The following is a 22,479-nucleotide window of genomic DNA, read 5'->3' as shown; positions in this document are numbered from 1 at the left end:
TCGGAGCCTGAAGCCTGCTTTGGATTCTGTCTCCCTCTCTCTCTGCCCCTCCCCCACTCATGCTGTGTCTGTCTCTCTCTCAAAAATGAATGTTAAAAGGGGCGCCTGGGTGGCACAGTCGGTTAAGCGTCCGACTTCAGCCAGGTCACGATCTCGCGGTCCGTGAGTTCGAGCCCCGCGTCAGGTTCTGGGCTGATGGCTCAGAGCCTGGAGCCTGCTTCCGGTTCTGTGTCTCCCTCTCTCTCTGCCCCTCCCCCGTTCATGCTCTGTCTCTCTCTGTCCCAAAAATAAATAAACGTTGAAAAAAAAAAAAATTAAAAAAAAAAAAATGAATGTTAAAAAAAAAAAAAAAAGTACTACTCCAGTGAACATATGAATGGTAAGAAAGCCAAACAGCCTAATTGCTCATATGGAGAAAGTTTTAGTGGTCTGGATAGAAGATCAAACACCACCACAACACTATCTCAAGCCAAAGTCTAATCTAGAGCAAGGCCCTATCCTATCTTCAATTCCATTAAGGCTGAGAGAAGTAAGGAAAGTGCAGAAAAAAACTAGCAAAAGTTGGGTCAGGAGATTTAAGGAAAGAAATGTCTCCATAATATAAAGCACAAAGCAAAGCAGCAAATGTTAATGTAGAAGCTATAATAAGTTATCCAGAAGACATAGCTAAGATATTTAATGAAGGTGGCTACACTAAACAACAGATTTTCAATGTAGATGAAACAGCCTTTATATTGAAAGAAGGAGCCATCTAGGGCCTCAGAGCTAGAGAGAAAAGTCAATGCCTGGCTTCAAAGCTTCAAAGGACAGGCCAACTTTCTTGTTAAGGGCCGATGCAGCTGGTAATTTTAAGTTGAAGCCAATTCTCATTTACCGTCTCAAAATTTCTAGAATTATGCTAAATCTACTCTGCTTATGCTTTATAAATGGAGCAAAGCCTGTACGATGGCACATCTGTCCGTAACATGGTTTACTAAATAATTTTAAGCCCACTATTGAGACCTACTGCTCAGAAAAAAAGATTCCTTTCAAAATCCTACTGCTCATTCACAAAGCAGCTGTTCACTCAAGAGCTCTGATGAAGATATACAAGGTTAATGTTGTTTTCATGCCTGCTAACACAACATCCATTCTACAGCCCACGGATCAAGAGGAATTTCAACTTTCAAGTCTTATTACTCAAGAAATACATTCTGTAAGGCTATAGCTGCCATAGCGATTCCTCTGATGGATCTGGAAAACCTTCTAGAAAGAATTCACGATTCTAAAACGTTATTCATGGGAACAGCTCAAAACATCAACAGGAGCTTGAAGAAGCTGATTCCAACGCTCACAGCTGACTTGGAGGGTTCAAGACTTCAGTGAAAACAGTAACTACAGATGTGGCGGAAACAGGAAAACTAGATGTAAAGCCTGAAGATGTGACTGAATTGCTGCAATCTCATGATAAAACTTGAGTGGATGAGGATTTGCGTCTTATGGAGGAGCAAAGAATGTGTTCTTGAGATGGTGCAGAATGTTGAAATGACAACAAAGGATTTAGAATATTATAGGAACTTAGTTTATAAAACAGCAGTAGGGTTTGAGAGGATTGACTCCAGTTCTGGAAAAACGTCCTACTGTGGGTAAAATGCTACCAAACAGCATTCACTGCATGCTACACAAAAACTGTGAAAGGAAGAGTCAATGCATGTGACCAACTTCACTGTTTTTTTTGTTTTTTTGTTTTAAGCAAACTCCACTCCCCAGTATGGGGCTCAAACTCACAACCCCAAGATCAAGAGTCACATGCTCCACCAACTGAGCCATCCACGTGCCCCTTTTGTTGTCTTATTTTAAGAAATTGCCACAGCCACCCCAACTTTCAGCAACCATCACCCTGACCAGTCAGCAGCCATGAATCATCAAGGCATAACCAGCAAAAATATTATAAATCACTGAAAGCTCAGATGATGGTTAACATTTTAGCATAAAGTATTTTTTAGTTAAGATATACATCATTTTTTTTAGACATAATGCTATTACGCACTTAACAGACTACAATACAGTGTAAACATAACTTTATATGCGCTGGGAAACCAAAGAAAATCATGACTTACTTCACTGTAGTGACCTGGAACCCAACCAAGCTATGCCTATACTAGATATCTATTTGCAGGTAATATAAGAAATTATGCCTCATCCACAGGGTTAGATTATACATATGTTCTATAATTCTGATAAACCTAGGATTATAGATTACAGAACACTGAAACTAGAAGAATATTAGCAATCTTTAGTCTCTCAAGGAATGTTTTCAAACTGTAGGTCACAATCCAGTAAGAAGTGGTAATATCGATTTAGTGGTTCACAGCCCTATTTATTTTTTAATTATACAGAATTAGAAGTATGAGTGCATGAAGGCTAAATTACACTTCCTGAAAATTTATTTCCGGTGTATTTGCGTACAAGTCTTTGCTAGGTCAAATCACATTTCTTTCTTTCTGTATGTCACAGTCAAGAAAACCATTTGAAAACATTTGAAAGATGCTATTGGTCTCTATAGATGAGAAGTTTGAGTAATCCATGATGATCTACTTCACTTAAAGGCTGCTATTTTTTCTCTCAGAACTGTTAGAAGAATGAGATTAGATGATGAACATAAAAGCAACACCCAACAGAGTGCCTGACCCACGGTAAGCACTCCATAAACGGTAGTTTTTGCAAGCACAGTATATTACAGTGACTAAGACCACAGGAAGTTAAGGTCAGACTGCCAGAAAGAGCACTTACTAGCTATATGACTTCAGACAAGTTATTCTGTTCCCTCCTCTTTAAAATGGAGACGATGGTAACAATCTCAAAGGGCTGTGTATTAAATAATTCCCATAAAGCAATCAGCACAGAGCTGAGCACACTGGTATTCATTAAATGTTACCATTCATTAATACCCGAGGACACAGAGCCTATTAGGGACAGTGATCTTGATTTTATGATGCTCTCTCCCCTCACTTTAGATCCCCCAATGCTTCACCATCTCCTAAAAAAGAGCCCATCTGAAGTTCTTCCCCCAACAGATACACCTGGTACAAATCAAAGCTTGTATTCTTTGTCTCTGTCCATTTACTGATCTTGAAAGAAACACTTATCTAGAGCAACATCTTTCTTGGAAAGAGAAAAAAAAGAAAGAAAGAAAGACATCTCCCTAAGTGAACAGGCTCTACCTGGACCAGGTAGTCAAGAGAAGGAAAAACTGAGTGTGCCATTTAACTTCTGAATGACTGACACACAAAACTGTAAACATCACAATTACAGGTATCCGATTCAAGTGGCACTGGGAATAGCAGTTAACAGAGACTTACTGAATGTTTGTTTTGTAGTAAGTATTATCATCTTACAAATTAAGAAACTAGTAAAAGGCTAGGAAATAGCAGAGTTAGGATTTGAACGTAAAGTTTAAACTCTTAACCACCAGGACACTACTCACTCCTTTCCTGGCAAGATATGTAATACTTTCAAACCTTCTGAAATTCCACCACTTTCAACACTGAGTCGGTAACTACATAATTCTTAAAAGAAGTGCAGTTGACAAAAGAGAAACAGCAAAGAGCGAAAGCTCTGTTTGTAGCTAAGAAAAACAAAAGGGGAGAAATGAGACCCATTATCATATAAGAAAAATATGTGTAACAAAAGAGATGTTGAGTGGTTTGGTCTTTGCTGTGTTTTCTCCAAGTGAATCACAATAGCTCAGGCTATTCCTTATTGGTTGCCTACACTGGTAACTTAGAAAGTCTATCTAACATTTTGCTTTCCTTTACTGCCTCTATGTCTGGGCAACTCTTCTCAAGAGAAGTAGTTGACGGTGCTACGAGATGTCACAGGTATCCCCTGCTGAGACCACTGAGGAGACGGTCAAGATGCAACCCAGAGTATAAAGTATAAAACTGTGCTTTAAACTCCTTTTGAGTAAGAAACACTGAACAATGGATCTTAGGTCACTCTGGAAGGGCCATGTCAGGCATACATAAAAAAATAAATGCAGGGGCGCCTGGGTGGCTCAGTCGGTTAAGCAACTGACCTCAGCTCAGGTCGTGATCTCGTGGTTTGTGGGTTCAAGCCCCGTGTCGGGCTCTGTGCTGACAGCTAAGAGCCTGGAGCCTGCTTCGGATGCTGTGTCTCCCTTTCTCTCTGCTCTGCCCCTGCTTGTTCTGTCTCTGTCTCTCAAAAATAAGGAAAAGTTAAAAATTTTTTTTAATAATAAATAAATAAATGTAAAAGTCTCTCTATCTGGAAAGATACAAAGTACAGGCTCCTTTAGGATAGGTATGGCTTGCACCTAAACTCACGTGAAAATACAGCAGAGCAGGTCATAATGGAAAAAACATAGTACACCTCTGGAAATTATGTACAAGTGCATAAGAACAGTAAATATCTAATTAAAAAAGTCAGACAACAAAGTATCCAAGTCACAGCTTGTTTTTATTTTCCTGGTCACGTGGTTAAAACATGATTGGAATTCAGATTTCACAACTCAGACTACAGATTTCAATCCCTTAAAATGCAAGGGAATTTGCCTTTTAGTCTACTAACGGCAAATGGAAAGAAAATACATTTAGATTTGATAACAATAATTTTAAAACAATGAAAAATGACAATAACAACAACTTAGAACAAAGGAACAAAGTTCCCATGACTGTCAAAACACTTTGCTTCTAAGAGCTGCACTTGAATCAAGTTAAGAGGGCATATCTATACTAAGGAAGGAACCAAAGCAACCGTTATTGCACATAGTTTAGTTTGAGGAATTACCAAAGTACTGGGCATAATTCTTCTACTAATGCAATAGCAAAACAAAAGCATAAAAAGGAAAAGAAACAAGGATAACATGGAAGGAAAAAAAAACCACAAATGTTTTCCCTTTATTCTTTTTAAACTGATTTATTTATTTTGAGAGAGAGAGAGAGACAGAGCAAGCAGGGGAGGGGCAGAGAAAGAGGGAGAGAATCCCAAGCAAGCTCTGCACTGTCAGCACCAAGCAGGATACAGGGCTCGAACTCAAGAAACCGTGAGATCATGACTTGAGCCGAAACCAAGAATGGGCACTTAACCGAGTCACCCAGGTGCCCATGTTTTCCCTTTAAATAGAATTAACATTTCCGAAAAATATGTTGGATGAGAAGCACGGACAATAAAGGAAGTTCTGAGACGGAACGTAAAGATCAGAAGGACATCAAGATTACCTAGTAAAACTAAGATATTAATAAATTCTGGAGAAACCTTAACAGAACAAAAGACAAACATTAAGGACAGCATACAAAGAGCACTTGTAAAGTGAGAAACAGACTCAGAGGGACTGATTTTAGGGGAGAGGTAAAGGAAGACAGACTTAAGAGTTGGGAGTAAGAAAGGCACTGAAAATAAATTTGTTAGTTATATATGGATAAATAAATAATCTACAAAATAGTATAAAATGAGCCTATGGATGTTTAAAAGCTAGAAAAATATACACCAAACTTAACAACAGGTATTTCTGGGGAAGGTGGGGGTACAATGGATAAGGGCATGCATTTTCTTTCTTTTGTATATTCTGTAGTTTCCCAAAATCACTTATAAGAATAAAGATCCTCCCTTTTTAAAAGAAAAAGAACTCCAAAAATGCCTAAATATACATGAGGAGAAAGTAATGTTGATTGTAAAATAGAAGTATCAACCAGTATAAACGTCCCTCCATAAGACAAAACGTTACAAAGCTACTTATATTAAGAAAGTGACAGGGGCTCCCGGGTGGCTCAGTTGGTTCAGCTCAGGTCATGATCTTAGGATTTGTGAGTTTGAGCCCCTCATCAGGCTCTGTGCTGATGGCTCGGAACCTAGAATCTGCTTCAGATTCTGTGTCTCCCTCTCTCTCTGCCCCTCTCCTGCTTACACTCTGTCTCCCAAAAATAAATAAAAACATTTTAAAAATTAAAAAAACAAGAAGAAAAAGATAAAAAAAGGGACTATCAGGGTGCCTGTCTGGTGTGGTTGGTGGAGTATGCAACTCTTTACTCAGGACTGTGGGTTTGAACCCCATGCTGGATAGAGATTAAAATCTTAAAAAATCTTTCAAAAAATCTTGTAAAGAAGTGATTATAATCCTAAGTGAAAAAATTCAGGGCATAAAAAAGGGCATGCAATATTATTCAAACTACTTTCAAAATACATGCAATAGAAAAAGTGAAAGTCTTCCTTTAATTAAAAAAAGATTGGAAGGAAATACTTAAACATTAATAGTATTAGCCACTGTTATTAGACAGGAATATAGTTGGGCAAGAAGACTGCTGATCATCTTAATTTTTTTAATACTTTATTCCAAGTTTTCTAACATTATGATTATTTTACAATTATTTTATTTTTAGGAGAATACTTTTTTTTTTTTTCCAACATTTATTTATTTTTGGGACAGAGAGAGACAGAGCATGAACGGGGAAGGGGCAGAGAGAGAGGGAGACACAGAATCGGAAACAGGCTCCAGGCTCTGAGCCATCAGCCCAGAGCCTAACGCGGGGCTCGAACTCACGGACCTAGAGATCGTGACCTGGCTGAAGTCGGACGCTTAACCGACTGCGCCACCCAGGCGCCCCTAGGAGAATACTTTTTAAAAACAAAATGAGACAAGGTTCAAGGGAGACCAAGGCAGAAAAGCAGAAAAAGCAAAAAGAAGAGAATACGAAAAGCAAATATGAGAAGGAAAGGAGAAACAAGGAAAAACAAAAGCTTGAAACAAGATATTCGTGCATAAAATCACTGCTCAGGTTCACTGTCCACGCCAGGAAATTAAGGTTTTTTTTTTTTTTTAACCTGGTTGGCAGTGTGATGCGTGAAAACAGTATCTTACTGGGAAGCATGGTCTGCCTAAAAAGACTTTGGAAACGACGATCACTGCACTCCCAATTTCCTCACCTAGAAAAGTATCTGAAACATGAGAACTGTTAAGTCTCCTTCTCAAGTCTTAAAAAAAAACAAAAATCTCATGGACCTTTAGTTTATTAAAAATTATTTTAGGGGCGCCTGGGTGGCGCAGTCGGTTAAGCGTCCGACTTCAGCCAGGTCACGATCTCGCGGTCCGTGAGTTCGAGCCCCGCGTCGGGCTCTGGGCTGATGGCTCGGAGCCTGGAGCCTGTTTCAGATTCTGTGTCTCCCTCTCTCTCTGCCCCTCCCCTGTTCATGCTCTGTCTCTCTCTGTCCCAAAAATAAATAAACGTTGAAAAAAATTTTAAAAAAAAAAATTATTTTAATTATAAGGTAATTTAATTTGTACTAAGCATAAATCTAAATGTAAATTCCTTGTGCTTATATATTTGTACAACTAAAACCAAATCAAATTCATAACAACTAGGGGCACCTGGGTAGCTCAGTCGGTTGAGCATCCAACTCTTGATTCTGGCTCAGGTCACAACTCCAGGGTCATGGATCGAGCCCCATATTGGGCTCCCCACTGAGCATGGAGCCTGCTTAAGATTCTCTCCCCACCCCCCCCCCCGCCCCCATCTCCCCCACTCACATGCTCGAAAATAAATTTAAAAATTAAAACAAATAGTAAACACAAACATAAATAAAACAAAAATAAAACTCAAACATAATGTGACATATATTTTACTGCAATTAATGTTGCATTTACAATAAAAATACAGCATGAGGTATAATTCTAAATCTTTTCCTATATTTTTACTTCAACTCTATCACTCGTAAAATGCATGCTGAACTTACTAGGAACTCTGTTGCTAATTTTAGATAACCAGATCTCTCAAACTGCCAGAGAACATTTTTTTTTAAGTTTATTATTTTAAGAGAGTGGGAGGGGGTGAGGGAGAATCCCAAACAGGCTCCACACTGTCAGCCCAGAGCCCAATACAAGGCCGAACTCATGAAACTGTGAGATCATGACCTGAGCTGAAACCAAGAGTCAGCTGCTTAACCAAATGAGCCACCCAGGCGCCCCCAGAGAACAATTCTTGAATGCCAATTTACATGAGGTTCAAGATTCAGCTCCAAAGTTTAATGAATAACTGTAAGTCACTTCTCTCTGGACCTCCATTCCATTATCTGTAAAACGGGAACTATAATGTTCTGATGAAAAATCTTTGCAAAGTATAAATAAACCAATGTTACGTGTTTATTTTAGTTATAACCAAAAACAGTCCATACATAGGAGAGGGAAACTACAAGGAAAAAATAAAAATCTCCAACCCAGTCTACATCCCTTGACTAGCTTCATTCATTTCCCTACCTAACTTCATAATCAGTTAATCGTATCAACAGAGCACCTAAATCCACCCTAGTATCCTTTGTCTTCTTGAATTCCCTTCCCATTCTCTCCCCCACCTTTACCTCTCCAAATCGCAATCTCAATGATTACCACCTTGGAATTCTTCACTCATAATTCTGGGTGCTAAACCTTTCTGGATAAAATCCTAAAACTGATGCTCAGCAATCTCCAATTCCCTATGACATTCTTCCACAGTAGCAGAACCAAATCTTCTGCATACTCAAGTCCCCTCAACTCTTATTTAACACATAACCTTGTTCCTCCTTACTGAATATACCGAAGCCATGAATGAGTTCCACTCCAAATTCATTCAACTAATTGCTGACAAACCCCCATGGATTCTACTTAGGGATTATTACCTACAACTGACTCCCTTTTCTACCGTCGGCCTTCATTATCCCACCTAGGAAATTAGGATAGTCTAAACATTTTCCCTGCCTCCATTCTCTTCTAATTCCAATTAATCTCAACCCTCCAAAATAAAAATTCACCTCTAAACTTTATTACTCTTTTTAATTTATTCCTCAACCAGATATTAAATCCATAACGTAATCCAAACCAACCATTCATCTTTTTTTAATGTTTATTTATTTTGAGAGAGAGCATGCACGCAAGCACAAGCAGGGGAGAGGGGCAGAGGGAAAGAAAAAGAATCCCAAGCAGGCTCCAAGCTGTCAGTACAGAGACAGAAGCAGGATTCAATCTCAAACTGTGAGATCATGACCTGAGCTAAAATCAAGAGTTGGACACTTAACTGAGCCACCCAGATGTCCCCCCATTTATCTTCTAAAACTGTTACCTGTCCCAGGCAAATCAAATTCCTTAACACTTTCTCAAAACGTACCGCACACACCTTCCTTTCATTCCTTCTCCCTTAGAGCTACCATCGGGGCACTTTCTCCCTGCTTGCCTGTCAATATCATATCTATCAAAATCATCCTAGAGGGCAATTTGCAGTATGCATACAGTGTTTAAAACATGCAATAAACATGGCAATTCCACTTTATTAAACATGATTTCTTGAGTCTTCCCATAGATTCTGTAATTTTTACTATATGCCTGAAATTACTATGGAGTTTTAAAGTATTATCTAGGGAATTCTATAATCCAAGGGCATTCTACACAATTGTATTCATTTATATATTTATTTCTTAAAAGTTATAGTCCCTGGAGTACACAAGAGATAGTTTAGCATTACCAAAGCAAAAATATAAAGCAGGCAATGACAAAAAAATAAAGTTTTCAATCAAATCATATAAAGAAGCCTTATAGGGCACAGTGGTAAAGTTATTTAATGTTGGCATTATTCCATAGATGATAAAGAACCACTTAAGAATTTAAAACCAAAAGAAGATATGCTCAGATTTTCATTTTATATTATAGTTTTTATAGTTTGACGAATAGATTGGGGGGGGGCAAGAATGAAAGCAGAGAAAACAAGTAACCTATTGCAATAGTCCTGTAAAGAGATAAGGAGGCATAAGTCTACAGCAGTGATATTACAAATAAAGAAATAAATAGGCAGTAAAATGGATGGAACTGGTGTTTGACTAAATTTGAAGGGAAAGTCATAAGCTTGTGGCTTAGGCAACAGGCCATTAACTAAAATTTTTTAAAATTAAAAATCAGAATAAGCAGTCTGAAGGAAAAAAGGGAAAGATTCATCTTCTTGAAATACAATTTATCATACACCAGCCTACATACCTACATATACAGAGACATACCACTACCCATAACAAACCTACAAACAGTTTAGACTAACACTGAAGGTCCTCCATTAACAGACTAAAGCTTAATTCCACACTTATCTCTCTCCACTTCCCTAAATGAAACATATGTTCCAGTCAAACTAACCTGTACTCATAACATTCTCAACTTAATGCCTTTGCTTATACCACTTTCCTGTCAGAAATGCCCCTCCCTTCCTTTAAAAAAAATTTTTTTAGGGGCGCCCGGGTGGCTCAGTCAGTTGAACATCTGACTTCCGCTCAGGTCATGATCTCACGGTTGGTGAGTTCAAGCCCCGCGTTGAGCTCTGTGCTGACAGCTCAGAGCCTGGAGCCTGCTTTGAATTCTGTGTCTCCCCCTCTCTCTGCCCCATCCCCACTCATGCTGTCTTAAAAATAAATAAAACATTAAAATTTTTTAATTTTTTTTTTAACATTTATTTTTGAGAGACATAGTGAGACAGAGCACAAGTGGGAGAGGGGCAGGGAGAGAGAGCAGGGACACAGAATCTGAAGCAGGCTCCAGGCTCTGAGCTGTGAGCACAGAGCCCAACGAAGGGCGGGGCTTGAACTAGAGGACTGCAAGATCAAGACCTGAGCCCAAGGTGGAGGCCCAACCAACTGAGCCACCCAGGTGCCCCTCCCTTCCTTTAATCTTATTTCCTTACTGTATTCTTCCCTGACCCATTCTTGCACAAAACACCAATTCTCACTCAGTTTAACTTGATACTCTTAGCTCACATAAAATCAAAACAGGTACTGATTTCATAAAATGCTTACAATGAATGTGTCTCCATTTTGGAATTTGACTTAAGAAACAAAACAAAAAAATAGTAAATGACTCCTCTATCAGGCAAAATCAAGGAAGGAGGGATTCAAAATGAAACTGAAGGGGCAACTGGGTGGCTCAGTCAGCTGAGCATCCAACTCTTGATTTCGGCTCAGGTCATTATCCCAAGGTCACTGATCAAGCCCTGCGGGCTCCACACCAAATGGGGAGCCTGCTTAAAATTCTCTCTCCCTCTAGCCAACTAATCTTTGACAAAGCAGGAAAGAATATTCAATGGAATAAAGACAGTCTCTTCAGCAAGTGGTGCTGGGAAAACTGGACAGCGACATGCAGAAGAATGAACCTGGACCACTTTCTTACACCATACACAAAAATAAACTCAAAATGGATGAAAGTTCTCAATTTAAGACAGGAAGCCATCAAAATCCTTGAGGAGAAAGCAGGCAAAAACCTCTTTGACCTTGGCTGCAGCAACTTCTTACTCAACACGTCTCCGGAGGCAAGGGAAAGAAAAGCAAAAATGAACTACTGGGACCTCATCAAAATAAAAAGCTTCTGCACAGCAAAGGAAACAATCGGCAAAACTAAAAGGCAAGTGACAGAATGGGAGAAGATATTTGCAAATGACATATCAGATAAAGGGTTAGTATCCAAAATCTATAAAGAACTTATCAAGCTCAACACCCAAAAAACAAATAATCCAGTGAAGAAATGGGCAAAAGATATGAACAGATGCTTCTCCAAAGAAGACATCCAGATGGCCAACCATCACATGAAAAAATGCTCCACATCACTCATCATCAGGGAAATACAAATCAAAACCACAATGAGATACCACCCTCACAGCTGTCAGAATGGCTAACATTAACAACTCAGGCAACGACAGATGTTAGTGAGGACGTGGAGAAAGAGGATCGCTTTTGCACTGCTGGTGGGAATGCAAGCTGGCACAGCCACTCTGGGAAACAGTATGGAGGCTGCTCAAAACATTCAAAATAGAACTACCTTATGACCCAGCAATTGCACTGCTAGGCATTTATCCAAGGGATACAGGGATGCTGTTTTGAAGGGGCACATGCACCCCCATGTTTATAGCAGCACTATCGACAATAGCCAAAGTATGGAAAGAGCCCAAATGCCCACTGATGGATGAATGGATAAAGAAGAGGTGGGGGTGTGTGTGTGTGTGTGTGTGTGTGTGTCTCTACACACAAGTGGAGTATTACTTGGCAATCAAAAAGAATGAAATCTTGCCATATGCAACTACATGGATGGAACTAGAGGATGTTATGCTAAGCGAATTAGAGAAAGACAAATATATGACTTCACTCATATGAGGACTTTAAGATACAAAACAGATGAACATAAGGGAAGGGAAGCAAAAATAATATAAAAACAGGGAGGGGGACAAAACATAAAAGATTCTTAAATATAGAGAACAAACACAAGGTTCCTGGAGGGGTTGTGGGGGCGGGGGGGGGGGGGGAATGGACTAAATGGGTAAGGGGCATTAAGGAATCTATTCCTGAAATCATTGTTGCACTGTATGCTAACTTGATGTAAATTTTAAAAATTAATAAATTATTTAAAAAATAATAAAAGATTCTCTCTCCCTCTCCCCTACGCAAGCACACTCTAATAAAATAATAAAAGGAAATGTCATTGCATGCCAAACTTTAAAATTCAACAAAATAATGTTTATTTTTGAGAGAGAGGGAGAGAGAGAGGGAGAGTATGAGCAAGAGACAGGTAGAGAGAGAGAAAGGGAGACACAGAATCACTAGCAGGCTCCAGGCTCCAAGCTGTCAGCACAGAGCCCGATACAGGGCTCAAAGTCGCTTAACCAACTAGCTACCCAGGTGCCCCTTGTTCAATAGTTTTTCTGCCCTCCTCACTCTGTACAGCCATTTTTCACTTCTAGATACCCTCAATGTCCCTAATTCTAGCAGCAACTCTTCTTTTCTAGTTTGCTGCTTAACTTATACACACCAATCAAAATTTCAGAACCATTAAAATCAGATCTAAAATAAATTTATTCTGAGGGAGAATCTAGAGGAACCCAGTAGAAAAGTTTTACTGTTGACATTTATGACGTTTTGAATATTCAAATGACTTAAAATTTTATTTAAGTAATCTCTACATTCAAAGTGGGGCTTGAACTCGACTCCAAGATCAAGAGTCACATGCTCTTCCAACTAAGCCAGCCAGGCACCCCAAAGAGATTCTCTTGTTTTAGTTCTCTACTACATTGTAAAGAGTTGAAATTGCCAGACAATCTGTAGCACAGTAAAGCACCACCATAATGATCACCTCAATGTAATTCACAAATACTATAAAAAATGGCAAAATTTAAGGACTAGGATACCTGCCAGCATAGAGTTTACTATTTAGTCATGTAAAACAGAAAACTCTTATAAAAGCATAAGACAGTGAGCAATATTTAAGCAAATAGAATAGTAGAGTAACATGGCTATAGAATTGTATAATTAAAACTAATTACAAATGACTGGAAGAGACAGTAAATGATATAACAACTCAAAGGAAAAGATCTTTTTTCAGGTAAGGAATGGAGAAAACAGAAGAAAAAAAAAAAAGGATTCTGAAAAGTTTTCACAAGGCCTGGAGTGACACTGAACCTTTTGATCAAAGAGAGGTGAGTCTGGCAAATTCAAGTTCCCAGTATTTGTTGTATACTACTCTGTACTGTTAAATATTTCATGTTTACAAAACGTTTAAGTTTACAATTGTAAGAAAGGCCCTCAGTGCAGAGTTAAGACGAGGCTTATATAAGCTACATATCAACCTGCTTAAATAGAAAACAGAATACCTAAGTGGAAGAAATACACAGAAAGTTCTTACCTTGAATATACCAACCCAATCTTTTGGATGTGGATGGATATATGGAGTTAAGGTGTAATGACATTCCAGGTGTGCATTAGGAAGATAACTCTTGGCCACATTTTGAAAGATGACATGGGCAAAGTTGGAAGTCTGCAAGGGGACTTCTTGAAAGGATGTCATTGTGAATCTGTAACAAGTAAATCATGTAAGTTGAATGAAACCAACTAAAAAAAAAAACAACCAAAAAAAAAACCTTACACCTTCAGAAAATGCATAACATTGAATGCAAATTACATGAGAATTTGCATGCCATAATTATTGACAAGATATATAGTTAGAACTCGTCATTTTTTTTTATTTTATTTTTTTAACGTTTATTTCTTTTTGAGACACAGAGAGACAGAGCATGAACGGGGGAGGGGCAGAGAGAGAGGGAGACACAGAATCGGAAACAGGCTCCAGGCTCTGAGCCATCAGCCCAGAGCCCGATGCGGGGCTCGAACTCACGGACCGCGAGATCGTGACCTGAGCTGAAGTCGGACGCTTAACCGACTGCGCCACCCAGGCGCCCCTAGAACTCGTCTTTAAAAATGTGGTTAAATTTTTTTAAATGTGCTTAAATATAAAAACACAACCAGGAAATAACAAGTTATAAAATGACTCAGGAAGTTACATAAGGATTAAAAAAACGTTAAAACCAAATTCAAAAACTCTCAACTCTCTTGGAAAGTCTAGCCCACTGTTTCGTTTGCAAGCAAAAGCAAATGAACCAGAAGTGTTTCTATGCTGAACCCTGGAACTTAGTAATTTTCTTCCTCAATCTGACCCATCCTCCTCTAAGTCTTAGGCTCCTATTAATTGATGTTAACCTCTCTGTGTCTGCATTCCTGACCCATGTTCGTGATCCCTTAGACCAACATTCTCAACCTGAGCTACATATTAAAATCATTAGGGGCTCTCCAAAAAGGGGGGTTGGGTGGCATCTGGCTGGCTCAGTCGGTAAGGTACGTAGAGCATGTGACTCCTGATCTCAAGGTTGTGAGTTAGAGACCCACAATGGTTACAGAAGTTACTTAAAAATAAAATCTTTAGGGGTGTCTGGTGGCTCAGTCAGCTAAGCAGCCGACTTCAGCTCAGGTCATGATCTCACAGTTCATGAGCTGGGAGCCCAACATCAGGCTCCCTGCTGTCAGCACAGTCTGCTTTGGATACTCTGTCCCCCTCTCTCTCTGCCCCCACCCATACACGCTCTCTCAAAGAACAATATATAAAAAATTATTAAAAATTTTTATATTATAAAAAATAATTATAAAAATTATAAAAAATATAATATAAAAATATAATAAATTATAAAATTTATAATTATAAATATAATAAAATATAAAATTATTATATAAAATAATAAAAATTATAAAAATTATAAAATAGAATAAGCATAAAATATAAAAAATAATAAAATATTATAAAATATTATAAAAATAATAAATAAAAAACTTTAAAAAAATGAAAAGATGACAATGACTTTCTGAAAGCAGGATCTGGGGAAGTATGGGTGTGTGCATGCATTTTTTTTTTTTCTTTAAAAAATAAAAATTACTTGGGGAGACGTTTTAAGATTTTTAAATAACCTCTACAACAAGAGGCTCGAACTCACAAACCCAGAGACCAAGAGTCTCATGCTGTACCAACTAAGCCACCAAGGCACCCCTCCCCCAAGTAATCTTAAGTATTCATCAGCACCTCTCACTCATTTCCACAAATGCCCAGACCTAGCCTGTCTTCATTCAGGACTTCTGGTACATGCTTGTTCAGATATCTCAAATCACATAAAATCTCAGCTGGCCTACTTGACACAACTCAGCTTATCTGTTCCTTTCAGCCTATACTGATTTTATACCCTTTCATTCTGGGTTTAATAATCCTACCTTGGCTTCCAGTGTTCATGTGCTCTTTCCATAGATTTACTGATTTAAAAATAAGTTATTTTTTATGGGCACCCAGGTGGCTCAGTCGTCAAGTATCTGGCTTCAGCTCAGATCATGATCTCACAGTTCAGGAGTTCAAGTTCCACATTGGGTGAGCTCGAACTCCACTTGAGTAAAACACTAGCCCCACTTTCTCTCAGTCCCACCCCTTCCTCCCTCTCTCTCAGCTCCTCATAGGATTCTCTCTCTGCCCCTTGCTCAACTGCGCCCTCTCTCTCAAAAACTAAGTTGTTGTGTTTTTTTTTTAACGTATAGTGCCAATGAAATACATAGCTGTTGAAAATCTATTACAGATTCAGTGAATGTTCACTGCTTAGTGAACACCAAGCACAAGAGAGATGGTGAAAATGAACTATAAAAATCTGCAAGACACAAATATTTTCCATATTTTGTACTCGACTTTTTGAGAAAAAGGATACAACTGAGAATTTACTCGTAAAAGCCATCTATACGTGTGTCACAGACTCAGTACAATTATTATTGATTCTATAGTACACATAAACTAGACAACATCCCTATGGTACTTGCTTCTTAGTCATCACAACAGAAATCTCCGTGATGGGGAAAAAAAGAGGCAAGATTTTTGCCAACCAAATTAACCTCATTTACTTCACAAATCAATAAAGTCTCTATAGGGCAAACACAGCAGTTAGTCTATACTCATATTTTAACTATTAAAAAAGTCTTGGGGCGCCTGGGTGGCTCAGTCGGTAAGCATCTGACTTGAGCTCAAGTCATGGTTTGTGAGTTCGAGCCCCATGTTGGACTCTGTGCTGACAGCTCAGAGCCTGGAGCCTGCTTTGGATTCTATGTCTCCCGCTCTCTCTGTCCCTACCATGCTCATGCTCTGTCTCTGTCTCTCAAAAATAAAGGTTAAAAAAGTCTTTATTGCTAAGAAGATCTCAGACAACATGCTTTTACAATATGTTTCTTTTGCTGACCTATTTGAAATACTAGCAAATTTTTGAAGTTTCAAAATAATAAACACTTCAGAAAATATGCACTTTTCTTCTTGTGTCTGCTCAACTTCTATTCAAGTACTGCTTTACTGAAACAATATACTGGACATCTCATAAAGAGAATGTCAATGGTGAACCTAGAGGCCACTGCTAGAATACCAGTCTGGTTGACTGTTAGCTAGCTGTGAGCTCTGCCAGGATTCCAAGGTAAGGAGAGCCCATTCAGTAGCAATCCTTCTAGGTAAGACCTCTGCACTAACAAAAAGGCTTTATGACCAGCAGCCCTATTTCACAGAAGGACTTAACTAGTATTCCCCAGCTGGTATGCCAAAGCCTTCAGTAAAATGAAAAAAGGTAGCACTTACTTACAAATATTGGGAACTCTGCATAAAATAAATGAAGTGTTATTTACTTTGCTGCTTTGAATTGTCTGACCTAATTTGGGCTCAGGGGGATGTCATGGTGCTAATAAAGTCACTGATGATAATCTCTTTTCAAGTCAATGGCTTCATAAAGAAGGAAAAAATAACCCATCAATTCCAGTTTTGAAATACTGTTCAGTACTGGTTATATCAGTAAGAGAAGCTATAGCTAAATCAATGAAACCAACCTCTAGCAGACTCACCTACCAAAACTGAGACAAGTGAATCAGTAATATTTTTCTACAAAGAAAATGAATATTTCGGTTTCTCTGAGGAGGGTATTTATTAAGGAGAAAATAAGGCTAGATTAGAATGAGTTGCCATGTTTTTAATTAAAAGCAGTTTAAGAATGAAACTTTTTCTTAAAATTTAACATGTTTCCTAAAGTAAACTGAATTAACAAAGCTGTGATTATGTTATAAAACAAGGCAGTGAAGTTTAAACTTTTGTTTAACCTCAACTACAACAGTGTCTTAAAAATCCATAATCAATCTTACACTTTTACTTCACTGCAAAGATGAAAAATAGCAAGAAGGTACAGATCTATGTTTATGTATGTTTGTTTATATGCTTATAAATTGATCAAAAAGGACTTAAAAAGTACACACAACAGTCTTTACTCAAGAGGAATCTGTGTGAAGACAACTTTTAATTGATATTTTACTAGTATAGATAAACGCATTGTTTTCACTGTTTTAAATAAACATATTAACATAAAATTGCATTTTTAAACCTTCCCCCCAAAATTCAAGTTTTTAACAGAAAACCCTAAATCAGACTTTAAATATATTCATGATTATAAATCTTAAGATAATTTGTGATCCTAATAACCTTAATCTCTCTCCAACACCCCTTCCTCCCTTTTTAAAAATTTCAATGCAATTATAACTACAGAAATGTTTTACAAGTCATTCCACTCTCATTACTAGTTTTTCAAACTTTAAAAATTAAATTCCAATATATTTCCTAGTCATAAAAACTTAACAAGGGTAAATGTAATCTGAATGTAATTACCACATGAATTAATCCATTTCAAATAGTAAAATAAAAATTTCCCATAGAAGTCCTGTTTCACTCCTTACTCAGATAAAGAAATGAAAAGATGGGCAAGCTTTAAAAAATGCTGAAATTCACTGAGAATGTCAATGTATCAAGATGATTCACAGGCAGATTTATACAATATCCATGCACACCCACTCTCACACACACACACACACACACACACACACACACACACGCAGAGACACAAAGCCCAGTGGAGAGGTTAATGTGCAAAGTCACTGCATCACCTTGTGGTAATGCTTGGGAAGTGTAGCTTCACTAACATCCTGAGGAAAAGAACAAACTGCACCTCAGCTGGAGAGGAAATATAGCCCCCCCTACACACAAAGGGAAATGGAAGCAGCGGGACTAGACCAGATTTTACTTCCCATTCTCTAAAGTACATCTCCAGAAACGTGGGTACGCTAAGATGCAAACGAAGGCTAAGCAAAAATTTTCGACTCAAGAATTAAAGAACCAAACACATTCAGCTGGGAAACCAAGTCTGAAATGCATACACTAGCTGCCTGCAGTGACCTCTTCCGTGTTTCCTACTATATTCCCGAACATCTCTAGAGTCGCTTTGTATGAATTATGCTGTAAACTTTATACTATTAAGTCTTTGGTCTAAAATCCAATTGTGTTATTCTGGGGATTCATCAATATCTAAGGAAAAGACAAATAACGTGCAGTGGGCACTCAGTTAAGTAGCTAAAATAAATGGGGGGGCGGGTAGGGAAGAGGTGGAAGCACTTCAATGTTGTATTTCTTCCTGCTGGAACTTTTTCAAGCCCAAAACAAATCTGTCTTTTGTGGTAGTATTTTTCCAGTGGCTTCTGCTACTTGTTTTATTTTGCTGGACTAGTCCAAAATGTAAGCCTCAGCCAAGCGAACTAGAAAATATACTCTGAATTTTGTTCTGTGTGATATGATTGTGGTAATTGTGGGTTTTTTTTTTCGCCAAGTCCTTATCAAGTTAAAGACACTAAACTAATTATAAGTGAAATATCCTGATGTCCAGGATTTATTTGCTTTTAAAACTCCAGGGGGAAAAATGTTTTGGAGGAGATAAAACAAGATTAGCAAAATGGTCATTCCTTCCACCGTTTGTTCTCCTTTTGCATATGTTTGTAAGTAAAGATCAGTAATAACTCCATGTATGACCTGCAATAGAACACCTTATATATAGTGAATGACAAACTCAGCAAAAAAAAAAAAAGTCTTTAAAATCTTCAGTTAAAAATATATGAACTTTTAAAATTATCTCCAAACTTCAGTCCCATAGGACACACAAATATCTGAAGGAAAAACTGTTTAACATTCTAACAGTTTCCAATTATTCATACTTTAGCTCAAAGATTATCAGCTGGTTTATAGAGCAGAAAAATGTTATCTGAAATCTTTTTGGAAGGCAGAAGCAAAGCCAACAATCTGTTAATTTGCACTCTTACAACCAGCATCCCTGTCTCTAGAATTCTTTACAGCTGAGTGCCACTACACTCTGCCCAGGTGTCACTCATACCACTTTTATTTACTCCGTAGATTGTTTTTAAAGGTGGTTTCTAAAAAACTCTATCTTGGGGCACCTGAGTGGCTCAGTCAGTTAAGCGTCCAACTCTTGATGTGTCGCTCAGGTCCCGATCTCACGATTGGTGAGTTCCAGTCCAGCGACTAGCTCTGCACTGTCAGCACCGCTCTGCGTGGTGTTCTCTCGCTCCTGCGCCCCTCCCCCTGCTCACGCTCTCTCAAAATAAACTTACTTAAACATTTTATTTTTATTTTTGAGGGGAGCGGGTGGGAGAAGCTGGTTCTGCAGTGAGAGCAGAAAGGCCAATGCGGGGCTGGAACCCACGAACTGTGAGATCATGACCTGAGCTGAAGTCTGATGGCTAACCGACTGATCCACCCAGGTGCCCCTCAAAATAAACTTTAAAAAAAAAGGGGGGGGGGGTAGAGAGAGAGAGAGAAAATAAAAAGCTATGATCTTGGCCCATATAAAGAGAATTTTTATCTTTCTGTAAGGATTTGACCCAAAATAAACTTTAAAAGCCAGAAGAGCATACAGCCAAAATTTTACTTAGTAATATCCAAAATCCAAAAAACTAAAATCCAATAAACCTCACATATGTATTCCCCCAAAGTACATGAGCATCGTTAGAATGTTTCATATTTAACATTAAAATGGCTACAGCATTAACTGTAAACAGGTATACAACTCAATGTGACTACAAGAAAAAAACAACAGGATGTTGTTTGAAGTTGCAAAAAATAAATTGAAAAGACCTAATAAGTCATTTCTAACGTAATCAATACTTCGAGAAACCAAGTTTAAGAACAAAACAAAGGCCTGACCTCAGGCCCTTCTCTCTACCTGCATGGGACTTTGAGGGGCAATCGTCCCACTTTTAGATTAACATGTTATTGAATTCATCTCTTTAAATGATTTGGAACGGAGCACGAAAATCGTAATTAGTGCCACAGTTCGCGCTGTTTGTAGAACTTTTACAATGAGTATAATACAGACTTGAGTAAGATTTCCCGTCTAAATCCTTGTCGTAAATCCTTGTCCTAAGCAACGTTTGAAGCCTTAAAACCTATTATACAGAGAGTCAAATGCCACCGTGTTTTCAAATAAACCTATTATTAAAAAGGGAACTAAATGTATCAACAGTCACAGACAGACACCCACACCCACACCCACACACAAAACCCCACCCACACCCAATTCAAACAAAGATTGCCCCAGGCGAGGAGACCGGTCGGGACCAGACCACAACTTGCGAGCCTGCAGGGTGTTGGGTGGAGGAAAGGGAGAGTTGTGAAATCAAGAAAAGTTGCCTAAGCAAAAGAAGACGTGTGGCCCTCTTAAGACTTTTTTTTTTTTTTTGAGATCCCTCGGAACGTTAAGCGTAGGAGCCACCCATAAACAGACGAAAGAAACGTTTACCAGACTTGTAGCCCAGGTGAAGGCTGCGATCCGGTCCCAACAGCTAACTCCGCCCCCCGCCCGCAAACGGAGGCGGCGCAGTGAGTCTCCGCCTCTTTCTCCAACCGCGACACAAACCAAAACACCTGGGTTTCACCCCACCCGAGCAAACCCGAGCCTCGGACTCGACCTGTTTTCCCAAGCTCGCCTACGCCGGCAGCACACACACTGCCCTCAGAGCACACCCTAGAATGGGCCTCGGGCAAGACAGGTTCTTCTTCGGGGGTCCCCCGTGTCACTCGCCCCCGCCACAGTGCCCACGTCCCCCAGGGCTCCCCCCACATCGCGAAGGCCTATCCCGGGGCCTCCCCGCCGTGTGGGGCAGCCACCCGTCGTTTTTCCCAGCCCCACTGCTAACCGAAGTTGCCCACACCCCCGTTACAACCGTAGTCCAAAAGGAAAAGTTTGTCCTGGGGAAGGAAAGCATCGTCATTTGGCTGCGTCGTCACCACGGCGATCATTCCCGAGACTGGCCAGGCCAAGAGCTGAGGAGCGTACCGCGAGCCCCCAAAGAGCTCCAGCTGGGGCCCCGCACAAGTCGCTGGAGCCGGTCGGGGAAGGCACTTACCCTGCGAGGAGCCCCAAGACAGAAGGAGCGTTAGAGAGGCTTCCGAGCCGGTGCCGCCATCAGCCGCCGAACCTCTTCCGCCACCACTACCTCTCTCCCCCGACCGGCTACACCTCCCCTCAGTGCCAAAAAGCCGGCGGTACGTCACTTCCGGCTGTGGACCCGCCCCTTCCGCCACCGCCGCGCTTGGTGGGCCGGGCCATTCAGCTGAAACGAGGTTTCTGCAAACGTGACCTTTCACCAGCTCTGCGGGCGGATCCAAACTCCAGACCGGCCTTTTACCCCGACTCGGCTACTCCTCCTCTTTCTTCGGCCTCACAGGAATGGCTCGCAGACCTAGTCAAACAGGGTCCGTTTGGATTTGCGGTTTTCATTTAATTATTACTTTGACCGGAAAGTTAGGTAACTTACCAGTTAGGTTGAAAGGGTAGTCCAAAGTTACATGGACTATTACCATGGCATTGCCCGGCTCTTAAAAATCCTGTCTAAATGAATCCGTTTATTTTATAGATGACAAAGTAGGGAAACGAGAGAAGTGAAGGAGCGGACCACAGGGCTCGGACTGCAACCCCTAACTCGAAGGCTCTAGCCCAACTCCTGGTCCAGTCCTGTGCTTGCTTGACTGAGATTTTGTTCATTGGAAGACCTCGGTTCTAGACGCGATACAGTTCCAATGCTCTAGGATTCTATTTCCTTTTGTCCCAGCAGTGGTCTCTTTCTGCCTGCACTTCTATGAGTGGTTACCTGCTTTTATTATCTGTGTTATTTTGCTTTTATTATCTGTGTTATTGTGTGTGTGTGTGTGTGTGTGTGTGTGTGTGTGTAAATTTTGTCCTGTGTTTTCTGTTCAGTTATATTTTCTAAAATCACTTT

The 22,479-nt window shown here is 39.5% G+C and overlaps 1 protein-coding gene across 2 annotated transcripts in view; it reads right to left on the bottom strand.

The window, feature by feature from the left end:
* TAX1BP1 (Tax1 binding protein 1) overlaps positions 1-21,713 on the bottom strand; it is a 98,078-nt gene extending 76,365 nt beyond the window's left edge. For both annotated transcript variants that reach the window (XM_047097094.1, XM_047097096.1), the window contains exons 1-2: positions 21,607-21,713; positions 13,664-13,832 (exon numbers count right to left, since the gene is read on the bottom strand). In XM_047097094.1, coding sequence (XP_046953050.1) covers positions 13,664-13,825 — 162 coding nt within the window. In that variant the 5' untranslated portion in view covers positions 13,826-13,832; positions 21,607-21,713. The remainder of the gene's footprint in view (positions 1-13,663; positions 13,833-21,606) is intronic.
* Positions 21,714-22,479: the final 766 nt, after the last annotated feature.

The sequence above is a fragment of the Lynx rufus genome, unplaced genomic scaffold (genome assembly GCF_022079265.1).
Source record: "Lynx rufus isolate CCGP_SWC_20201006 ecotype Redwood Valley unplaced genomic scaffold, mLynRuf1.p SCAF_4, whole genome shotgun sequence".
Taxonomy (NCBI): Eukaryota; Metazoa; Chordata; class Mammalia; order Carnivora; family Felidae; genus Lynx; species Lynx rufus.
This window is presented reverse-complemented; position numbering and strand designations above follow the sequence as displayed.